Raw genomic sequence first — 16405 nt, 5'->3', positions numbered from 1 at the left:
ATTAAACATTACAACACGGTACTGAACTTTCGTTCGAGTTTTTGGGCAAAGGAGATTTGTATTATGAGTTGTTCTTTTGAATAGGAATAAGATTGCCTTTTGAGCAACGAATACCAAGACCATTTAAATACCCAATAATGTAATACCGTAAATCTTCGAATTAGCCCCCTCCTCGAATAAGCGCCCCCTTCGAATAAGCGCCCCTCCTATCGGCCAAAATTTAAAATAAGCGCCCCCCCTTCGAATAAGCGGCCCCCTCCCCTCCCGCCCCCCGTTTTGTGGACGAGTAGTGAGACAACAAAGGATGTATAGCTTTCGTCATGTAGTATTAAATTTGTATATTATTTCAGTTTGTGAACATGTTTAGTGAACCCGTTGAACACGTTAAGTACTAACGGTGCCGCGATGTAAACTTTAGGATCAGCTTTTTATGTCAATAAACAGCTTATGTTGGTGTTTACGCGCGATGACGTATTAAAAAAAATGATCATGTCAGGCCACGATTTGGAAAAATTAAATGAGCACCCCACTCGAATAAGCGCCCCCCTCGTAAAAGCGCCCCCCGTCTTCTCCTAAATTTGAAATAAGCGCCCCGGACGCTAATTCGAGGATTTACGATACCCAACCGGGGGCGGGCCGGGTGGTTTTAAAGCCCGCTTAAGCTAACCCTGTCCTGGCCCAGGTTGTTCGAAAGGTGGATAACGCTATCCACTGGATAAATCACTATCCATAGCGTGGTTTGTTTTGTTAACACTTATCCACTGGATTGTGATATATCCGGTGGATAGCGTTATCCACCTTTTGAACAACTGGGGCCAGACAAGAATTCAGTAGAATTTTATGTTGCATGCAGGGTGAAATTAAATATTCTATATTCATCCGACGCATCAATGGTATCACTTTGTTGTCCATTTATATCCCAAAAGAATCTTAACATGACAAATTCATAAGCATCTATGGAAAACCCTTACCAATGTTTAGCACCACATGCTTCCTTTCCGAGGAGAAATACTGCTGTCAAGTCCAGTTCTTCCAACCACCGTCTTTTCGGCTGGAATAGGAATACTTTAACCTAATATATTCAAGATCACTGGCTTTGTCCTTACATTCCTCACGGGCAGTTTGCCGCTTGGGAATAACAAGAGTCGAACAGCCCGAGAGAAATGTGATGGAAAGATGGAAACAGGTGGAGCTTTTCTTATCGTTCAGTTTCTTCGAATAAAGGTTCTGGTAGCATCAGCCGAAGGTTTTCCGGTGGATAGCGTTATCCAGCCTTCGAACAGTTAACCGGGGCCTGCTCAGGAATAGAAGAATAAAATACATTGCTAAGGCGAGGATTTTTACAGAAGTAAATTACACTGGTTTAAAGTATGTCCTAACACTTTCCGTTTTTACTGGCACAGTAATAAAGTTGGTGCATTTCAATTTGTGACAACAAAGTTTTTGTCTAGATTAAAAATACGGTACAATACAATAAAATAAAATAGCAGTTTATCGTGTTCTACACTTAGCTATATGCGAGGTGTGACATTACATGAAAGATAAAATGACACACCGACTAATTTGCAGGTATTCCACATAAATTAAAATTAAAAGTGAATATCATAATGTTTGAGTAAGCCAGGATCATGAAATATAATGTAAAATAATTACACGTTATGCTTAAAATTAAAAACTATAATCGTACGTACAATCAATAAGATAACAATAAGTAATAAAAGACACAAAAGGTAAATTTTCTTGATACTGTTTTTGGAGGCCTTCAAAGTTGTAATAGTTCGGTGTGAATCTGGTAGCAGGTTGCACAGCTTTGGCGCCAGGAAACGCCACGATTTTAGCCTGTGGGTTGAATTGATGACCTAAGTCAGTTTTAGAATGTCAGTTCCCCTCAGATCGTATTTAGTATTTCCAAACTCTATAATTTTTTATGATTTTAGGAACATGATCGTTATTAATAGCTTTAAAAACTGTACAAACTATTTTTGAATATATCGCGAAATAGGTTTACGTGCTCTTACTAAAAATCATTCCTGTACGTGCACATGGTACACTACTTTCTTTCATAACAAATGTCTTCTAATGGCGTCGAATTTTTTGTCGTCGATACAGAGCGCGCTGAAAGGAAAAATCTCGAATGTGAAAATTTCAGTTTTGTAGCACACTGAGTGATGAACTAGAGGATAGATTTTAATTTTAAGAGTTAAAACTCTTAACATTCCAAGAATACTTATAGCACTAAGAACTGGCCTTGCTACTGCATGTAGATCTCGGACGTCAGGTAAGACGTGGATGTCCATCTTACAATGCATGCGTAGACGCTTAGCCACTCACTGCAAAATTTCTCTCTCCGTCAAAAATGGTTCGCTACTCGAATACGTTCTGACTGTGTACCCAATATTTGACGGCTATGCCACCGGGTAGCAAGCAGAGTTTCGGTGCATTCTTCAATTAAGCCCATCCTGGTATACTCTATTATTGCCAAGTTTGTAGAAAACACATTGTCTAGCAGCTGCGTACATGAGCTCAAAATCCAGTCTAATTGAAAAGTTTGTAGCAATAAAAATGAGAGTTAAAGGCTCCCAGACTGACCTCCTGAATCAGTGAGCTTCCTTTCTGGTTTGATTGGCATGTTTCACCAGTTCAGCAAACAATCCACCGTCTCTTATCAACACCTCAGGTTTGTCAAACTCCACCACTCGTCCACCATGAAGCACCAGTACCTTATCATAGTCCATGATCGTGTTCAGTCGATGAGCAATGGTTAGTACTGTGGAATCCTTAAACTTGTCACGAATCACATCCTGGATCAGACGATCAGTCTTGAAATCCACATTGGCGGTGGCTTCATCCATGATGATTACCTTGCTTTTCTGGACCAGAGCACGAGCCAAACACACTAACTGCCTCTCACCAACACTGAAGTTAGATCCTGCCTCTTTAAGTTGGTAATTTAGTTGTCCAGGAAGTTTCTCCACCTTTTCCTTTAACTGCACTCCTTCAAGGGCAGACCAAAGCTCCAGATCTGTGTACCTTGAGAATGGGTCCATGTTTCTTCTCAAGCTTCCTCCAAAGAGTACCGGGTCTTGGGCAATCACGGCCATGGAACGTCGAGCCCATTGAAGATTAAGGCTTCTAATGTCGACACCGTCAATAAACACCTGCGCAAAACAAACGCAGTAGTACATTCAGTTGTTTGATCGACAGACTCATAAAACTGCAGCCTTGGGAATAAAGTTTGCAAATCGATTAAACTTTTAACTTAAAATAAACGCCAGAAGAAGGCCATACCACTCAGAGTGTTGTTTTCCCGTGTCAGCAACAGCAGATTAAATAACACAATGTTGCAACGTCGTTATTGTACCATAAAAATGGATAACTTCACCTGTCCCCTGGCGCCAGGGTGGCGCATAGGGAAAAATGGCTAACACGTTATTTTAAATCTATACGACGTTTACCTGCCCTTCTGGTTCTGGCATGCGCAAAAGTGCTGCGACAATGGATGACTTGCCAGCTCCTGTTCGGCCTGCCACACCTATCTTTTCCTTGTCGGTAACTGATAGGTTGACATCCCTCAGCACACAAGGACCGCCTTCGATGTACTTTAAGGACAAATCTCTGATGACTATGCTTCCACTCTGTGGCCATGACTCAGGCGGATAGTTCTGTGTGCTGTATCCGGGCTCTGCTTCCAAAGCAGTGTACGAAATTACTCTTTCTACTGACGTCATGAGATTTTCAACTTCAGAACTTGCTCTGATACCATACTGAACTTCATCTAACGATTCCAGCAAGAAAGCAAGGGACATACCAGCTAGGGCTGAGAGGAGGTTGTCCGGTGAAAATAGTAATACAAAGATTAGTAGAATTCGAGTGATCAATTAGACAGAATATTGATATCTTTGTATACTATGGTGTCTTACCATTTACTACTATACACTGCTGTCAAATTAATGCCTCTTTGTCTTTATGTCTTTCTGTCTGTTTCACTGCCTGTCGGTCTGCCAGTGATTCTGAAAGTCTATTGCTTTGTATCTATCAAACAATCGTATATGATGGTTGTGGGGTTTATCAGGCTAACGGTCTATGGGTCTGCTAGACCATCGTACGTTTGGTCTGTTGATCTGCAGACTTCCGTGGTTTGGTCTGTCGATCTGACAGTCTGACAGCGTGCGGTGTTAAAGCATCTCAATCCGTCCGCCTGATAGCTTCTCAGTCTATCAGTCTTTCTGTAGGTTTGATGGTCTGTCAATCGTTGTGGACCATCAATGTGAAAATTTGTAAGTTTGTTGGTCTGCCTAGATCTCTCTGTCTCTTTTTTGTCTTTTTTTTTTTTGGTGTGGTTAACTCTATCGACCTTACTTTCTTTCGGCCTGTCTGTCTGCTTCTCCGTCTTACTGTCTGTCAGTCTGCAGTGAGTCAGCTTCTCGGTCTGTTTTCAGTCTTTTGGTCCGTCGATCAGTCAACTGGTAGTCCAACGGTCTGACAGTTTGACGATGTAATGGTCTTATAGTCTGATAGTTGCCAATCTCTTGATCGGTAAGGCTATTGGTTTGTCAGTGTCTCAATCTGCTTTTTTGATGGTTGTCAGTCTAGCAGACCTTCAGCCTTAATGTCAGTCTGTTCATCTCACAGGTGATCTGTTATCAGTTCTGTTGGTTTGTCGGTTAGTTGGTCTGAAAGATTTTGGTTTGTCAGTTTTTAGCCCGTCAGTTTCCATCTGTTTCTTTTTTTCTCTGTCTGTCTTTGTCCGTCCCTAAGTCTGGCTCTGTCATCACGCTTGTTTGTTTGTTTGTTTGTCTGTCATCCGCTCTCTCCGTTTATGTGACGTGCATGGTTGCTGCAATATACCTTTTTTTATAAGATATCTTCACGGTATCTCTAGAAAACTGTTTTTTATTATCTTAAAGCCATAACGTCCAAGAGTCGTCTGACGCGACATCTTGACCAGACTGGCTGCTACGAAAAGCGATGGAGCACTCGTACAATTTAACACGATACAGGACTAAACAACACTTGTAATGTATAACCCAATACATTCTAAAATGGAAATGTCATACCCCATAATCTAAGAATATTTACCAGAATATTTTCAGCCTAAAATGGGCATTATTGACCGTGGGCCGGAAAACAATATTCTTACAAAGAGAGGGTAATAGTGACTTGAAAACATAAATGGGAGAAAGTTCTGTATTTAAGCAATAGAACACTTTTCCCGTGTTCACATAGCCTCATCTAAACACGAGGAGGGTTGAGAGAATTCGAAACAGTCATGCAAACCCGAGACGTAGTCAAGGGTTTGCATAACTTTCGAGAATTCTCCCAACCCCTCGAGTGTTTAGATGAGGCTACGTAAGCACAGAAAAAGTGTCCTATTGCTCTTATAAAATAATTCACCGGCAGTAGCTCAGTTATTTTATAAATCGAGTTATATACGCCCAAAATTGAACCACTGTATCAGCTGGAAATAAAGATATTACTGATATTCACATTAAAGAAAACTTATTCCCTCTTGCTATGATCGCGAACTGGACTTCAGAAATACAATGTATATCGAGAACAATGGAAGAAACGAACACAGTTTTTACTTTCGTTCTAACTTCTTACCCATGACACTTTGATGTAATCTTACCTGGGCTTTGGGAAGCAAAGACCGCCCCGAAAGCTGCAGCAGCTATCATAAGACTGCAGACAAGAGTCATGCGAAGACTAAGCCACTGAGTGCTTGTAATTACCATGATTAATGCTGAAGTGTTCTCATCCTGGTATCTAGAAGTAAATCAGTTGATACAAAAAAAATTGATAGTGGTCAAAATCTAGAAAAAGGCCTGCTTTCTGTGGATAGGCAGATCATTTATTCGCCAGTCGACATCGCGTGCTGTAAGGATTTTAATTCATTTTTCTATCACTTCGTAGTTTTTCATTAGTGTCTCCTTTAAATAAATAACCAGAGCGTTTGGATAGAGTATAACTGATAGCCAGGAGCTTCAAGGCCTGACTCATCGCTGAGAATTGGTTGTAATTTTAATTCTCAGTTGACTGAGAAATGACGCGTTTTTATAATGATACCCGAGATCTAACATCGTCAAAATTTACTGATAGCTGAGAACTGGAGTGAAATATTCACTGATACCTAACAAGTCGCTGAAAATCTAACCGATAACTGAGATTCCAGACCCCTCTTCCAGACCCTCTTTACCACCCTGTGCCTTTGAATATCTAGGACACCAGACTGATTTATTGCCATGAGATATGTAAAGGAATCAAGGTAGGACTGGGATTATTCTGAAAACTGCACTTACTTGAAGAGCCTCTTCAAAAAACTTTGCTCCATTTGTGATGAACGAATTGTTTCGAGTCCCGCAACTGTCTCTGAAATGTGTGAGTAAACTGGGCTGCATGTAATGGCTTCCAGCCTCTTAATCTCCCTGGAAGACTTCAGATAATATCGGCCATAATAAAGCGCAGTTAAAACAAGAGGAATAGCAACGAAAATAAGCCAAAAGTTTGCTGCGACAGGAAGTAGGACTATGCTTATTGAAAATAAACAAACTTCCACTGCAAGCAAGAACTCAGGAGGCAGGACATCGTCCATATTGCCAATGTCTTTGGAAAAGCGATTTAAAATACGTCCAACAGGAGTTTTGTCAAAATAGAGCACAGGTGCCTTAATGACAGACCATACCATTTTGTTGTGCAGTATTTCAGAGGCTTTAAGAAGTGTTGAATAAAATAGAAACGAGGCAGTTAAGTTGGCCAGGAAATTTGATCCAACGAAACAGCCGTAAATGCCTAATGTCCTAAATGATTGTTGCTCTTCGCGATCCATCTCCGACACTTGAGACACCCACCAGTGAGAGGCAGCAAGTAACCCTAAGAAACACAAGACAACACAAGAATGTTTTGTTCCCTTTCAAATTTAATTTGGTGTATACAGCGCAATTTGCACTTCTCGAGGCTAATTCCCGTTAATGACGCAACTGGTTAGAAGCATAGTAAAGAAATTGAAATTAATCATCAGCTATACAGTTGACTATTATTTTAGACCTACATAAATCATAACAACCAGGAAGTTTTCATCCCTTCTTTGATGTCGTTAATATTGTTTTTAGACAATTGTTTCGGGAACTCCTGGAGTCAGAAAAAAAAAAAGGAATAGCGGCATTTAACATGGTCCATCAAAACCCTGTCGATCGTCCGACGGTCACGCGAGTTACTGATCCTAGACTCGGTAATAGTAACGTTTGAACCTATTTCCACATAACCAAATGATTTAACCATACTAGCTACGTCCCGCGAAAGAGTTTGTAAAATATCTAGAAATCTTCTTACCATTTACGCCAAGAACAAAGAGGAAAAGACAAAAGACTACAGGAGCTGCCAGAGATGTCCGGAAGAAGTTCCAGTAGAGCTTCCAAGTAATGGAACCAGTACTTCTATCTTCTTCCTCTTCCTTCAAGTCCTCAATCCCGTTACCGTGGGATTGATCCTGATAATGATGAGGTTGTGCTACGAATTCGACTCCTGAAGCGACACTGTCGACGTCAGAAAATTTAAAAGATCTCGACTTTTCGAATTCATGAAGACAAACTCTTTCGTTTACTTGAGCTCCTTCCCTCAGCACAATGATGCTATCTAAATGAGCTAAATAGTCCAGTTGGTGCGTAACGAAAACACGGGTTCGACCTGAAAGAAATCCACAAATGCAGCGATCAAAGAGATGCTTTCCAACTTTGGCATCCACGGCACTGAGAGGGTCATCCAACAAGTAGACGTCGGCGTCCGAGTATAGCGCGCGTGCTAAACTTACACGAGCCCGCTGACCTCCACTCAAACTAACGCCACGGTGTCCTATCTCTGTTAAATCCCCTTGTGGGAAGTTGTGTAGGTCTGCCTGCATGCAGCAAACCTCTACAATTTCTTGATAGCGTCTCGCTTCAAAAGATCTTCCAAACAAGATGTTGTCTCGTATAGTACCTGAGAAGACCCAGGGCATTTGAGAAAGATACGCAATTCTTCCATTAACTGATACACTTCCATTTAAAGTAGGCAACTCTCCAAGAATAGCCATCAAGAGAGACGACTTTCCACTTCCCACTGGTCCAGTTACGGCAAGCATTTGTCCTCTGCTCACAGAAAATGAAATGTCTCTTAAAGCTTTCCTGTCTTCGTGCCTATCCCAAGAAGCCGAAACACACACTAGAGATAGATCATTATTATCTGTATCAGACAAATTCCTTTTTCTCAAAACGTAAAGCAGATTAGGATCTCCGACTTTAAAGCTTTCTAGTCTGACAATTCCTGTTCCATATCGACTTGCCTTTAAGTTGACACTAACGCAGCCATTAGGACCTCGTTGTTTACCAAATGTAACTCCTCTGCCGAGCTGAGCAGATGATATACCATATTCCCTGGACATGAATTGCTCGATGCGCCTGACAGCAATATAACCTTCAGCAACGAAGTGCAAAGTGCATGCCATCTGGACACAAATGCAAAAATTTATAACGTTTATGCTGGATAAGATTGTAAACGTTTTAAAAGCAGTAACGTGTTCGCCAGTTGTGATCAAGATAGCAATAGATATGAAGCCAGCGAGTGGTGCACTAGTGTAACCAAGGGAATATAGGCTGCATATAATAAGTCCACGTAATCTGATGAACCACATCTCTTTCCTGTTTTTTGTTAAATAGAAAAGGATAACACAGTATTAGAAACGCGCACCCGTGTAGTAACGTAAAAATATCTGTCTTGAGTACCCCAAGGATTGTAGATATCAGAAAAGTAGCCTGCGAGCAGGCTCACGTTGAAGTACAAGCGCGCGCGGAGAGTAGCCGCGAGTGCGAAATCGAGCGGCGAAGCCGTGAGACGGAGAAACTTGGCACCTCTTCATCAGACTCCTTGCCGCCGGATCGCTTTGCTCTTCAGTACTAGCGCGCGTGACTCAAAGGTGAACCTGCTCGCAGGCTATCAGAAAAGCAAATCCCATTTTAACTGACAATTTAGCTGAACATACAATGACATGTAATGAATCGCGACAGGGGAAAAGAAAAAAAGCCAGTAGCCTACGGCACATGCTACCGACAAAATTATTCAAAGTGCTCTATGAGCAAACTCGTAAATTGAACAGGTAAAAAAAATATCTATAGGACTATGTATAAAGTGCCAGTAACCTTCAAAATTGTATTTCGCTTGTCTAAATCACCTTATTTTCCTCATCACCACTGCGAAAAAATATCGTTGTAGCTATTTTCATTGACTTTCTCTGAATTTTCAAAGTTCACGAAATTTGCTTTTTCCATACCAACAAATGAAACGGACATTTAACACACAATTAATCTGAGTTATTTGAACTTCCAGTCACATGATGCCATGAACCCTTTCTCGACCTCCCCCGATCACTCGCACTCTCGCAACACGTTGTCCTGGCGACGTCAAACTATATATGCGCCTGCAATACAGCGGAGTCACTACTAGAATTCAATTGAAATCCATGAATGAAAGTTAAAAGATGATCGACCGACGGCTGATTTGCATAACCTGATCAGTTGGAGGATAATTTCATCACCTACACAAGCGCCACGCATGCTTTAGCCCGCCAACGTTTGACCTTAGGCAGGAATGTTTTTCGTAAGTTGTGCTTATTCCGTACATCCAGTTTGTCTCCTACTCTTTTCAATGCTTCACGTTTATCATAAGAGCAACATAACTGTCGCAGTTTTCGGACTTAATGGCCCCCGTGCGTAGGTGTACTCTTGTGGCGTTTTTCTTTGAACGATTCATTGTTCTAAAGTTTGATCCTTTCGTAGATACGACTTCTCAGTTAACGTTTGGTCCATCAACTCAAAGGATATAAACTGAGCTTTTTATTACTCATATTAGGAATTGGCCGATGCTTTGAATGTGATTATAAAAAGAGTCTAAAGAGTTTAACCAGAAAAAATGGCTTCCATCGATTGAAAATTGGACCTGTATTTTTGAAGCCGCGCGAAAATTACCGCCTTCCTATTGTCACACGTTTTAAGCCGCAACTTGGTTTTCTAAGAGATAACGACGTTCCCTAACCGGTCCGCATTTCATGTTACATGGTTATATTTCACCGAATGTTTGTCACGCTGTGGGTTTCCAAACCCTTAGAAAAACTGTGTGAGTCTAACGTAGTTCTTACGTGATTCCGAAAAATTAAACTTTGACTTTGAACTGAATCGAAAGAGAAATCAATGTTAGTTTCGTACAGCCGCGACTTTTATTTCCCATACCAGTCGTGACGTTTCTGATCGATCACACAATTTTCTTGGCTATGTTATAAATACTCGGGGATTGGAAGAAAGCATTTGGAAGCCTACTGAACAAATCCCAGTGTGAGCTCCCCAATGGTTCTCACAGAGTCACTTCGCTTGTTTTAGTTCGACCCATCGTCTTTGCTGTGCCATTGACGTATCATCGCCAGTGAATTGCACAGTATATCTTTCTTGCAAATATTTCAATTTATTACTGCAACAGCTGTTAGCGCTTTTGCAAGACGTTTCTCTACACTTTTCGAATGTGTATTGCACCATTCTGAAGAAAATCAGCCAGTTCCTGAAATCTATTTTCTTCGTGCACAGTACAGGGGTTGAACTCGGACGGGCGCCAGGGTTCATTACCTATAGAGGACGGGAGGTAGGGCCGAACATTTGCTGTCCTCTCCTAACCACACTGCTAACGACATGCAATTAATCCCCATCGAAAAAATCTTTTCGAACCGAGACTCTATCCGTAAGGCCAGGGAAGCTTTTTTAATTCAAAAAGGCAGAACAATTGATCCTGATGGTCTGAACATCCGCGAAGAAACATATTAATTGTTTCCATTTGTTTTCTTTTATTATGTTCTTTTATCACGTTATTTTATTTTACCGTATGTTATCCTTAATTTACACTGTCAATTACTTTTACGTATTTCCGGTATTACGTAAATATCGGCTACATAAAAACACGTCCCAATGTAAAATTTTCATTGTACCTGAAGAAGGCTGGTTTGGTCAGCCGAAATATAGTACACCTTCAAAAAATCATTCTACGTTGTGTCGGTTTTTGCTTTTGTATCCTTCATTTTATATGTAAAGCCGATTAGATCACTATTGATCCAACGTATACCAGCAGGATCATCGTTCCGGTTGCTTGCTTAAACATTTTATAGTGACAATAGCCCATGGACCCATTCTCAGTGAAACTCGGCCTTGGAACAAATTGGCGGCGTTTTTGGTGCTATTTTCGACATTTCCTTGGGGCACAGGAAACAAGGATTTAACAACATCGATATTTTTTCGCAGAGGTATTTTGAACAGCAAAGAGATTTGTTTCAACGAAAAAACGTTCGGGGTTAGGTGCACTTTAAGGCAAAGCTTTGTCTAAGTCAATCAATACGTTACTCTGGATCATACCTCCGTAACTGCTTGATCGCTTCTGTAAAGTTCATCTCCCATGCGTAGATTTTAACAGCTCGAATACCAGATAGAATCTCGTTCATGACTTCTAGTCTCTTGTCTGTGGCTGCTGCACTTTTAACTCGTAGATGTTTAATCTGATGTGACGCGACGATGATGTAAACGATAGCTATTACATAAAAGGCCACTCCAGCAAGGGCACGCCATCCAATAAGGAGCCAAAGAATAATACACGAAGCCAAAACCTCCAAAGGGGCAAAGAGAAATAGGAATATCGCCCACAGAACCTTTTCCAACTTCTGTGCGTCGTTTGACACAAGGTTGATGGTCTTTCCCGTGAGTATCTTCTGAATATCACTGCGATTAAGTTCTCTGAGAATCTGCATAGATAGCAACAGCCTGTTATCAAGTTATATCAGGAGTCCTGGTTGTACAAGTAAATTAAGGACGGTGACTACTTTTGTTCGTGCGCACACGTTCTGCGCATCACGAAAGGTATAGTTTAAGCGCCACGTGCGCGCTGGGGTTGACATTAATGAAGTTAAGCATGACGTTTACGGCAAACGGCAAACGGCAAACGTCAAAAATGCCGTCTGTCTTCAGCTGTTTGTACAGTGGAGTGAAAATATTTGTATTTGCGGTAATAGTAAGAGACGTTTTCCTATTTTTGTGTGATTTATTTAACGATTAGAAGAAAAGAATAAAAAAATCAGAGGTTATCTTTGCCGATTGCCGTCTGCACTGCCGTAAACGTCATGCTTAAACTCTCTAATGACGCAATTAACTACGCTACCAAGCACACGACTAAAATGAAAGCAAAATTGTTCTACTGTAACCAACTCAAGTTAATGAACCTGTACTTAAACCAGGAACACCAGAATAGCAGCATATCGATAACCACTAACTGTCAACGTCTTCTGGCTGAAAAACTAGCTGTTATCTGTCGAAAATTATACTGAAATCCAACTGTAAACATGTACCTGCAGATGGCGTAGTGCGTGCGCAAAACAAGTGCGAGAAACGCAAATGCTTTACTTACTGGGGAGGTGACAGAAAAAAAAAATTGTAACGGGCACCGTAAAAGTTTTCAAAAAAGATCAATAACTTTAAAAAACGCGTAGTTACCCCTACATTTTATGATATCAAATGGAAGTGCCAAGCCTATTCAATACGTGACTAGTTTCTGGAGGTGAGCAAAAGGTATTTAGGCTGTATTTTAGCTGAACCAGTGAAAGGCTGTCAGAGGCGCTAAAAGCGCTGTTGCAACGATTTTGTTATTAAAAACATACCAAAAATGGTTTTTATAGTATCATTTACCATGCAGTTTTAAGATCTTTATAAATGTGTTTGCTTTTCTGTATTTAGAGGCGAATTTTAAGGAAAACTGTGAAGAAATATCCTTTCCTCCTTTTTTTTCAGAAAAATGCTGATGTCAGCATTTTTTGTTGAGATTCAAGGCTAATTATCTCGAAGAAATGCGTGGCTACCCCAATTTTTCTTTGTGGACTCCGATAGCCCTTGTAGAGATCTACTTTCTCCGCGTGGTCCTAACCTGGCGCAAAAACCTTTGTATTTAGTAGGCACCGTCCTTAAGGAACATATTGAGCTGAGACCGATGGCGATGGAATATAACAGGTCAAATTGATTTTCAGGTTAATCTGTCTCCAACCTAAGTTGGAAATACAAGATAACGGATTTAAGGCAAAAGGTTTTAAAATTGATTCTGTCAACACTTAAAGACAAATCTTTCTATTCAAAGGAACTTTATATAGAAACCACTCAATAAAGTTATGGATACTGCTCTACAAAGCAAGCACCAAGCCCCCCAGACCCCCCCCACCGAGTCAATCAGTAATAAGTGTAATCCAGTGCTATAACCGTCAATTAGCACTTACTTTTTTGTACACGAGGCCAATGCTTGCCACTTTCAGTTGTGTACCCCAGATTTCTGCCAATGCACTGAAATGATTTTTAGACAGTCCTTTGATGAATGCCGCCAATATCATTCCAGCAACCAACACGAAGGAAGAAACAGAATACTTCCGTTGCGATTCATTTTCGAGATCCGAGAGGAAGAACCAGAGTAGTAGAGGCAGAAAGACGACAGACAGAGCGCGAAGCGATTTCAAGATAAACATGCATGTGTACTGCTTCCATGAAAACATCCGGCAAAATGCTCTCCACAGGCGAGGTTGAGAACCTGCTAATCGAGTTCTGGTAATTTCTTGTTGCCATAACTTTTCCAACTTATTCACAAGATGCTCCATGCTGTCTTGCTTGCGAACAGTAAAAATATCTTCCTTTTCCAGGGGCCTTTGGCTGCCTTGTCTTAGAACAGTGTTCATCCAATGTAACGTTAGACAGGAAATCCAGTTGGCTGAGTCATTAGGATGTGGAATTACTGAGGTCCGACAATTTTGTTCATTCTGCTTCATGTTTCTTAGTCCTTTTCTTCCCTGAAAAAAGCATGCAAAATTCAGTTCAAGCAATAAGGGGCAAAAGGACATAATTCAAACGCAAAACACTTGCAGTGCCTTGTGGTAAATCTTGCAACTCAGCCACTGCATAAAGGTAATTTAAGTGCGGGTATCTGTAAAAGCGGTGCACTGTATTTTGGGTCTCTCAACCTTTGCCCAGTAAACTATCTGATCATATGTCAAAATAATCAATCAATCAATGAAAGCTGTAAAAAGGCTTATTTTCATCATGGCCAGGATGGAAAATTGCCGAAAATTGTTTGTCGAGCTCCTTGCTCAAAAACCACTGAACGCAACAAAAATGTTATTCCTAGCTTAAGTGATACCCTTATTCTCCGTGTTTCAATCGGGTTTTAAGATAAATCTACTAGCGTTCTATCACGAATGCCGTTCTCTGATTGGCTACGCTACTCACTATCTATTCTGTTCTAGATAGCGAGTAGTATAGCAGTGTGCGCTGGGGGCCTCTTCTTTTCGTTTTGAAGTGTCTTTGAAGAGTGATGGTATCAATTATCAGGCATGGAAATCGAGAGTGAATAATCTAATTGTTTTAGTATAAATCTACCAGTCGTTCAAAACCGTCTTTAATCTAAATCCTCTTCAAAGACACCTCGAAAACACAAAGAAGCGGCCCCCGGAGAACGGCATTCGCGATACAACGCTAATGGTTTATACTAATTAACAATTAGACCCGTAGCCTTCAAGGGGTCAATAGCCCACGAGGCGAAGCCGAATGGGCTATTTAACCGAAAAACCTCGGCCTTAACTTCACCTCGAAAAACGTTATCTATTTCGTAATTAATAAATGTATGCAATTGCTGATAAACAACATGCCTGCCAGAAGTAACATTTATGTTAATGAGGAAACAAAAGCCCCCGTAGTAAACAAGCATTGCACTTTATCCCAAGAACTTAAATTACCGGCTCACAGTTTTCTGATAACCTTTATAACCTTCATAACACATTAGATATAAATCCAAGTAAAGATTTTAAGGAAAACGACCAATTTTTTAAGTTTGCAAGACATGTTTCGACAGAGCTTCTGTCATCTCCAGTTGAATGAATGATTACAAAGCAAGTTGAATAATAAGTAGGCAAAATTAGCATTTTTGCCTACTTATTATTCAACTTGTTTTGTAATCATTCATTCAACTGAAGATGACAGAAGCTCTGTCGAAACATGTCTTGCAAACTTAAAAAATTGGTCGTTTTCCTTAAAATTTTTACATGTCTGCTGCTATCTAGACCTTTTAAATCCAAGTAAGTATTAAATTAAGGGCACTGATTATATAAGCTCATGGCAGCGCAGCTCTTTACTGCGAATTAGCATTTTGGGAATCTCGATATGCTCCAATTGACGTAACACCTAACTTTATACGAGATTTGATATGATACTATGAAAATACGGATGGCTGAAAGGCGAATTGAAAGCAGAATAAGATAAGATCTGAGGTCATTATATACTTACAAGCTGTAGAACCACTGAAGATGGTCTTGCTTAGTCGTCTTCAAGAAATGTTCATTGTTAGCTCATGAACTAATGACCGGATGTTGGAAAAACTGAACATGTTGCGAGGGATTATGGGAATGATCACTTTAGTGGAGAATAAAAATAATGATTCAGTGATGCATTCATTAGTAAATTCCGCTGAGTAGGTGTTGTATTATAAGGCCTCCATTCTCTCAATTTCAACTTATTATTTATTATGGAGAATGATCGACCTACATATCGTGGTTGTCGACCACTGCACCGTGTACGGTAATGTTTCAAACACTTAAATTTCCCGGGGGGGGGACTCCTACATAAAAGGACGGGGGTACTCGTCGGAAATTTTGAAAAGAACCCCTAAGAGGTACTAAGATCCTATTTTTGGGTGCGGCTTGAAATTTTTTTCAGAACCGCCTTAAATTTTCGAAACTTTAAGGTGGCTCTGAACCCACTTCACAGAATTTTTTAAACTTTGCAAAAAGTTGGATCCTGTCATGCTTATTACAATCGATAATAACAACTGGGGGTCACCGAGCTCGTTTTTGAGTTACAAGAGCTTATATTCATCCGACGCATCAGTGGTATCACTTATTTGTCCCTTTATATCCCAAAAGAATCTTAACATGTCAAATTCATAAGCATCTATGGAAAACTCTAACCAATGTTTAGCACCACATGCTTCCTTCCTGAGGAGAAATAATGCTGTCAAGTCGAGTTCTTCCAACCACCCTCTCTTCGACTGGAATAGAAATACTTCCGCTTAATATACCAAGATCACTGGCTTTGTCCTTACATCCTTCAAGGACAGTTTACCGCTTGGGAATAACGATAGTCAAACAGCCCGAGAGAAATGTGAAAATGAATACATTATCAAGCACGAAGCTTGCAATTGAAGTAAAGCTTGCAATAAAACTTTGGGTAGCCACACTACGCCGGAGAAATGTTTGAAAACGTAGCTCATGTTATTTCTACGGTTAGGCCTACCGTCCACACTAATCCGTCACGAAACGGAGCTT

The 16405-nt window shown here is 40.5% G+C and overlaps 1 protein-coding gene across 2 annotated transcripts; it reads right to left on the bottom strand.

Moving 5' to 3' along the window:
• Positions 1–896: 896 nt before the first annotated feature.
• Positions 897–15464, bottom strand: LOC110054763 (ATP-binding cassette sub-family C member 4-like). Of its 2 annotated transcripts, XM_089273565.1 has the most exons (9): positions 15369–15464; positions 13319–13879; positions 11421–11803; positions 7330–8672; positions 6300–6870; positions 5630–5766; positions 3456–3817; positions 2590–3158; positions 897–1839 (listed from the first exon to the last, which is right to left on the bottom strand). In XM_089273565.1, the coding sequence occupies exons 2-8, from the start codon at positions 13856–13858 to the stop codon at positions 2598–2600; spliced, it is 3897 nt and encodes a 1298-aa protein (XP_089129691.1). In that variant the 5' UTR covers positions 13859–13879; positions 15369–15464; the 3' UTR covers positions 897–1839; positions 2590–2597. The 2 variants fall into 2 exon arrangements, with proteins under 2 accessions (XP_089129691.1, XP_089129690.1); XM_089273564.1 differs by having other exon boundaries at positions 897–3158.
• Positions 15465–16405: the final 941 nt, after the last annotated feature.

The sequence above is a fragment of the Orbicella faveolata genome, unplaced genomic scaffold (assembly GCF_042242905.1).
Source record: "Orbicella faveolata isolate gen_17 unplaced genomic scaffold, um_ofav_v1 contig_35, whole genome shotgun sequence".
Classification (NCBI taxonomy): Eukaryota; Metazoa; Cnidaria; class Anthozoa; order Scleractinia; family Merulinidae; genus Orbicella; species Orbicella faveolata.
Note: the sequence above shows the minus strand (reverse complement) of the source record. Positions and strands in the feature narration are given on the sequence as shown.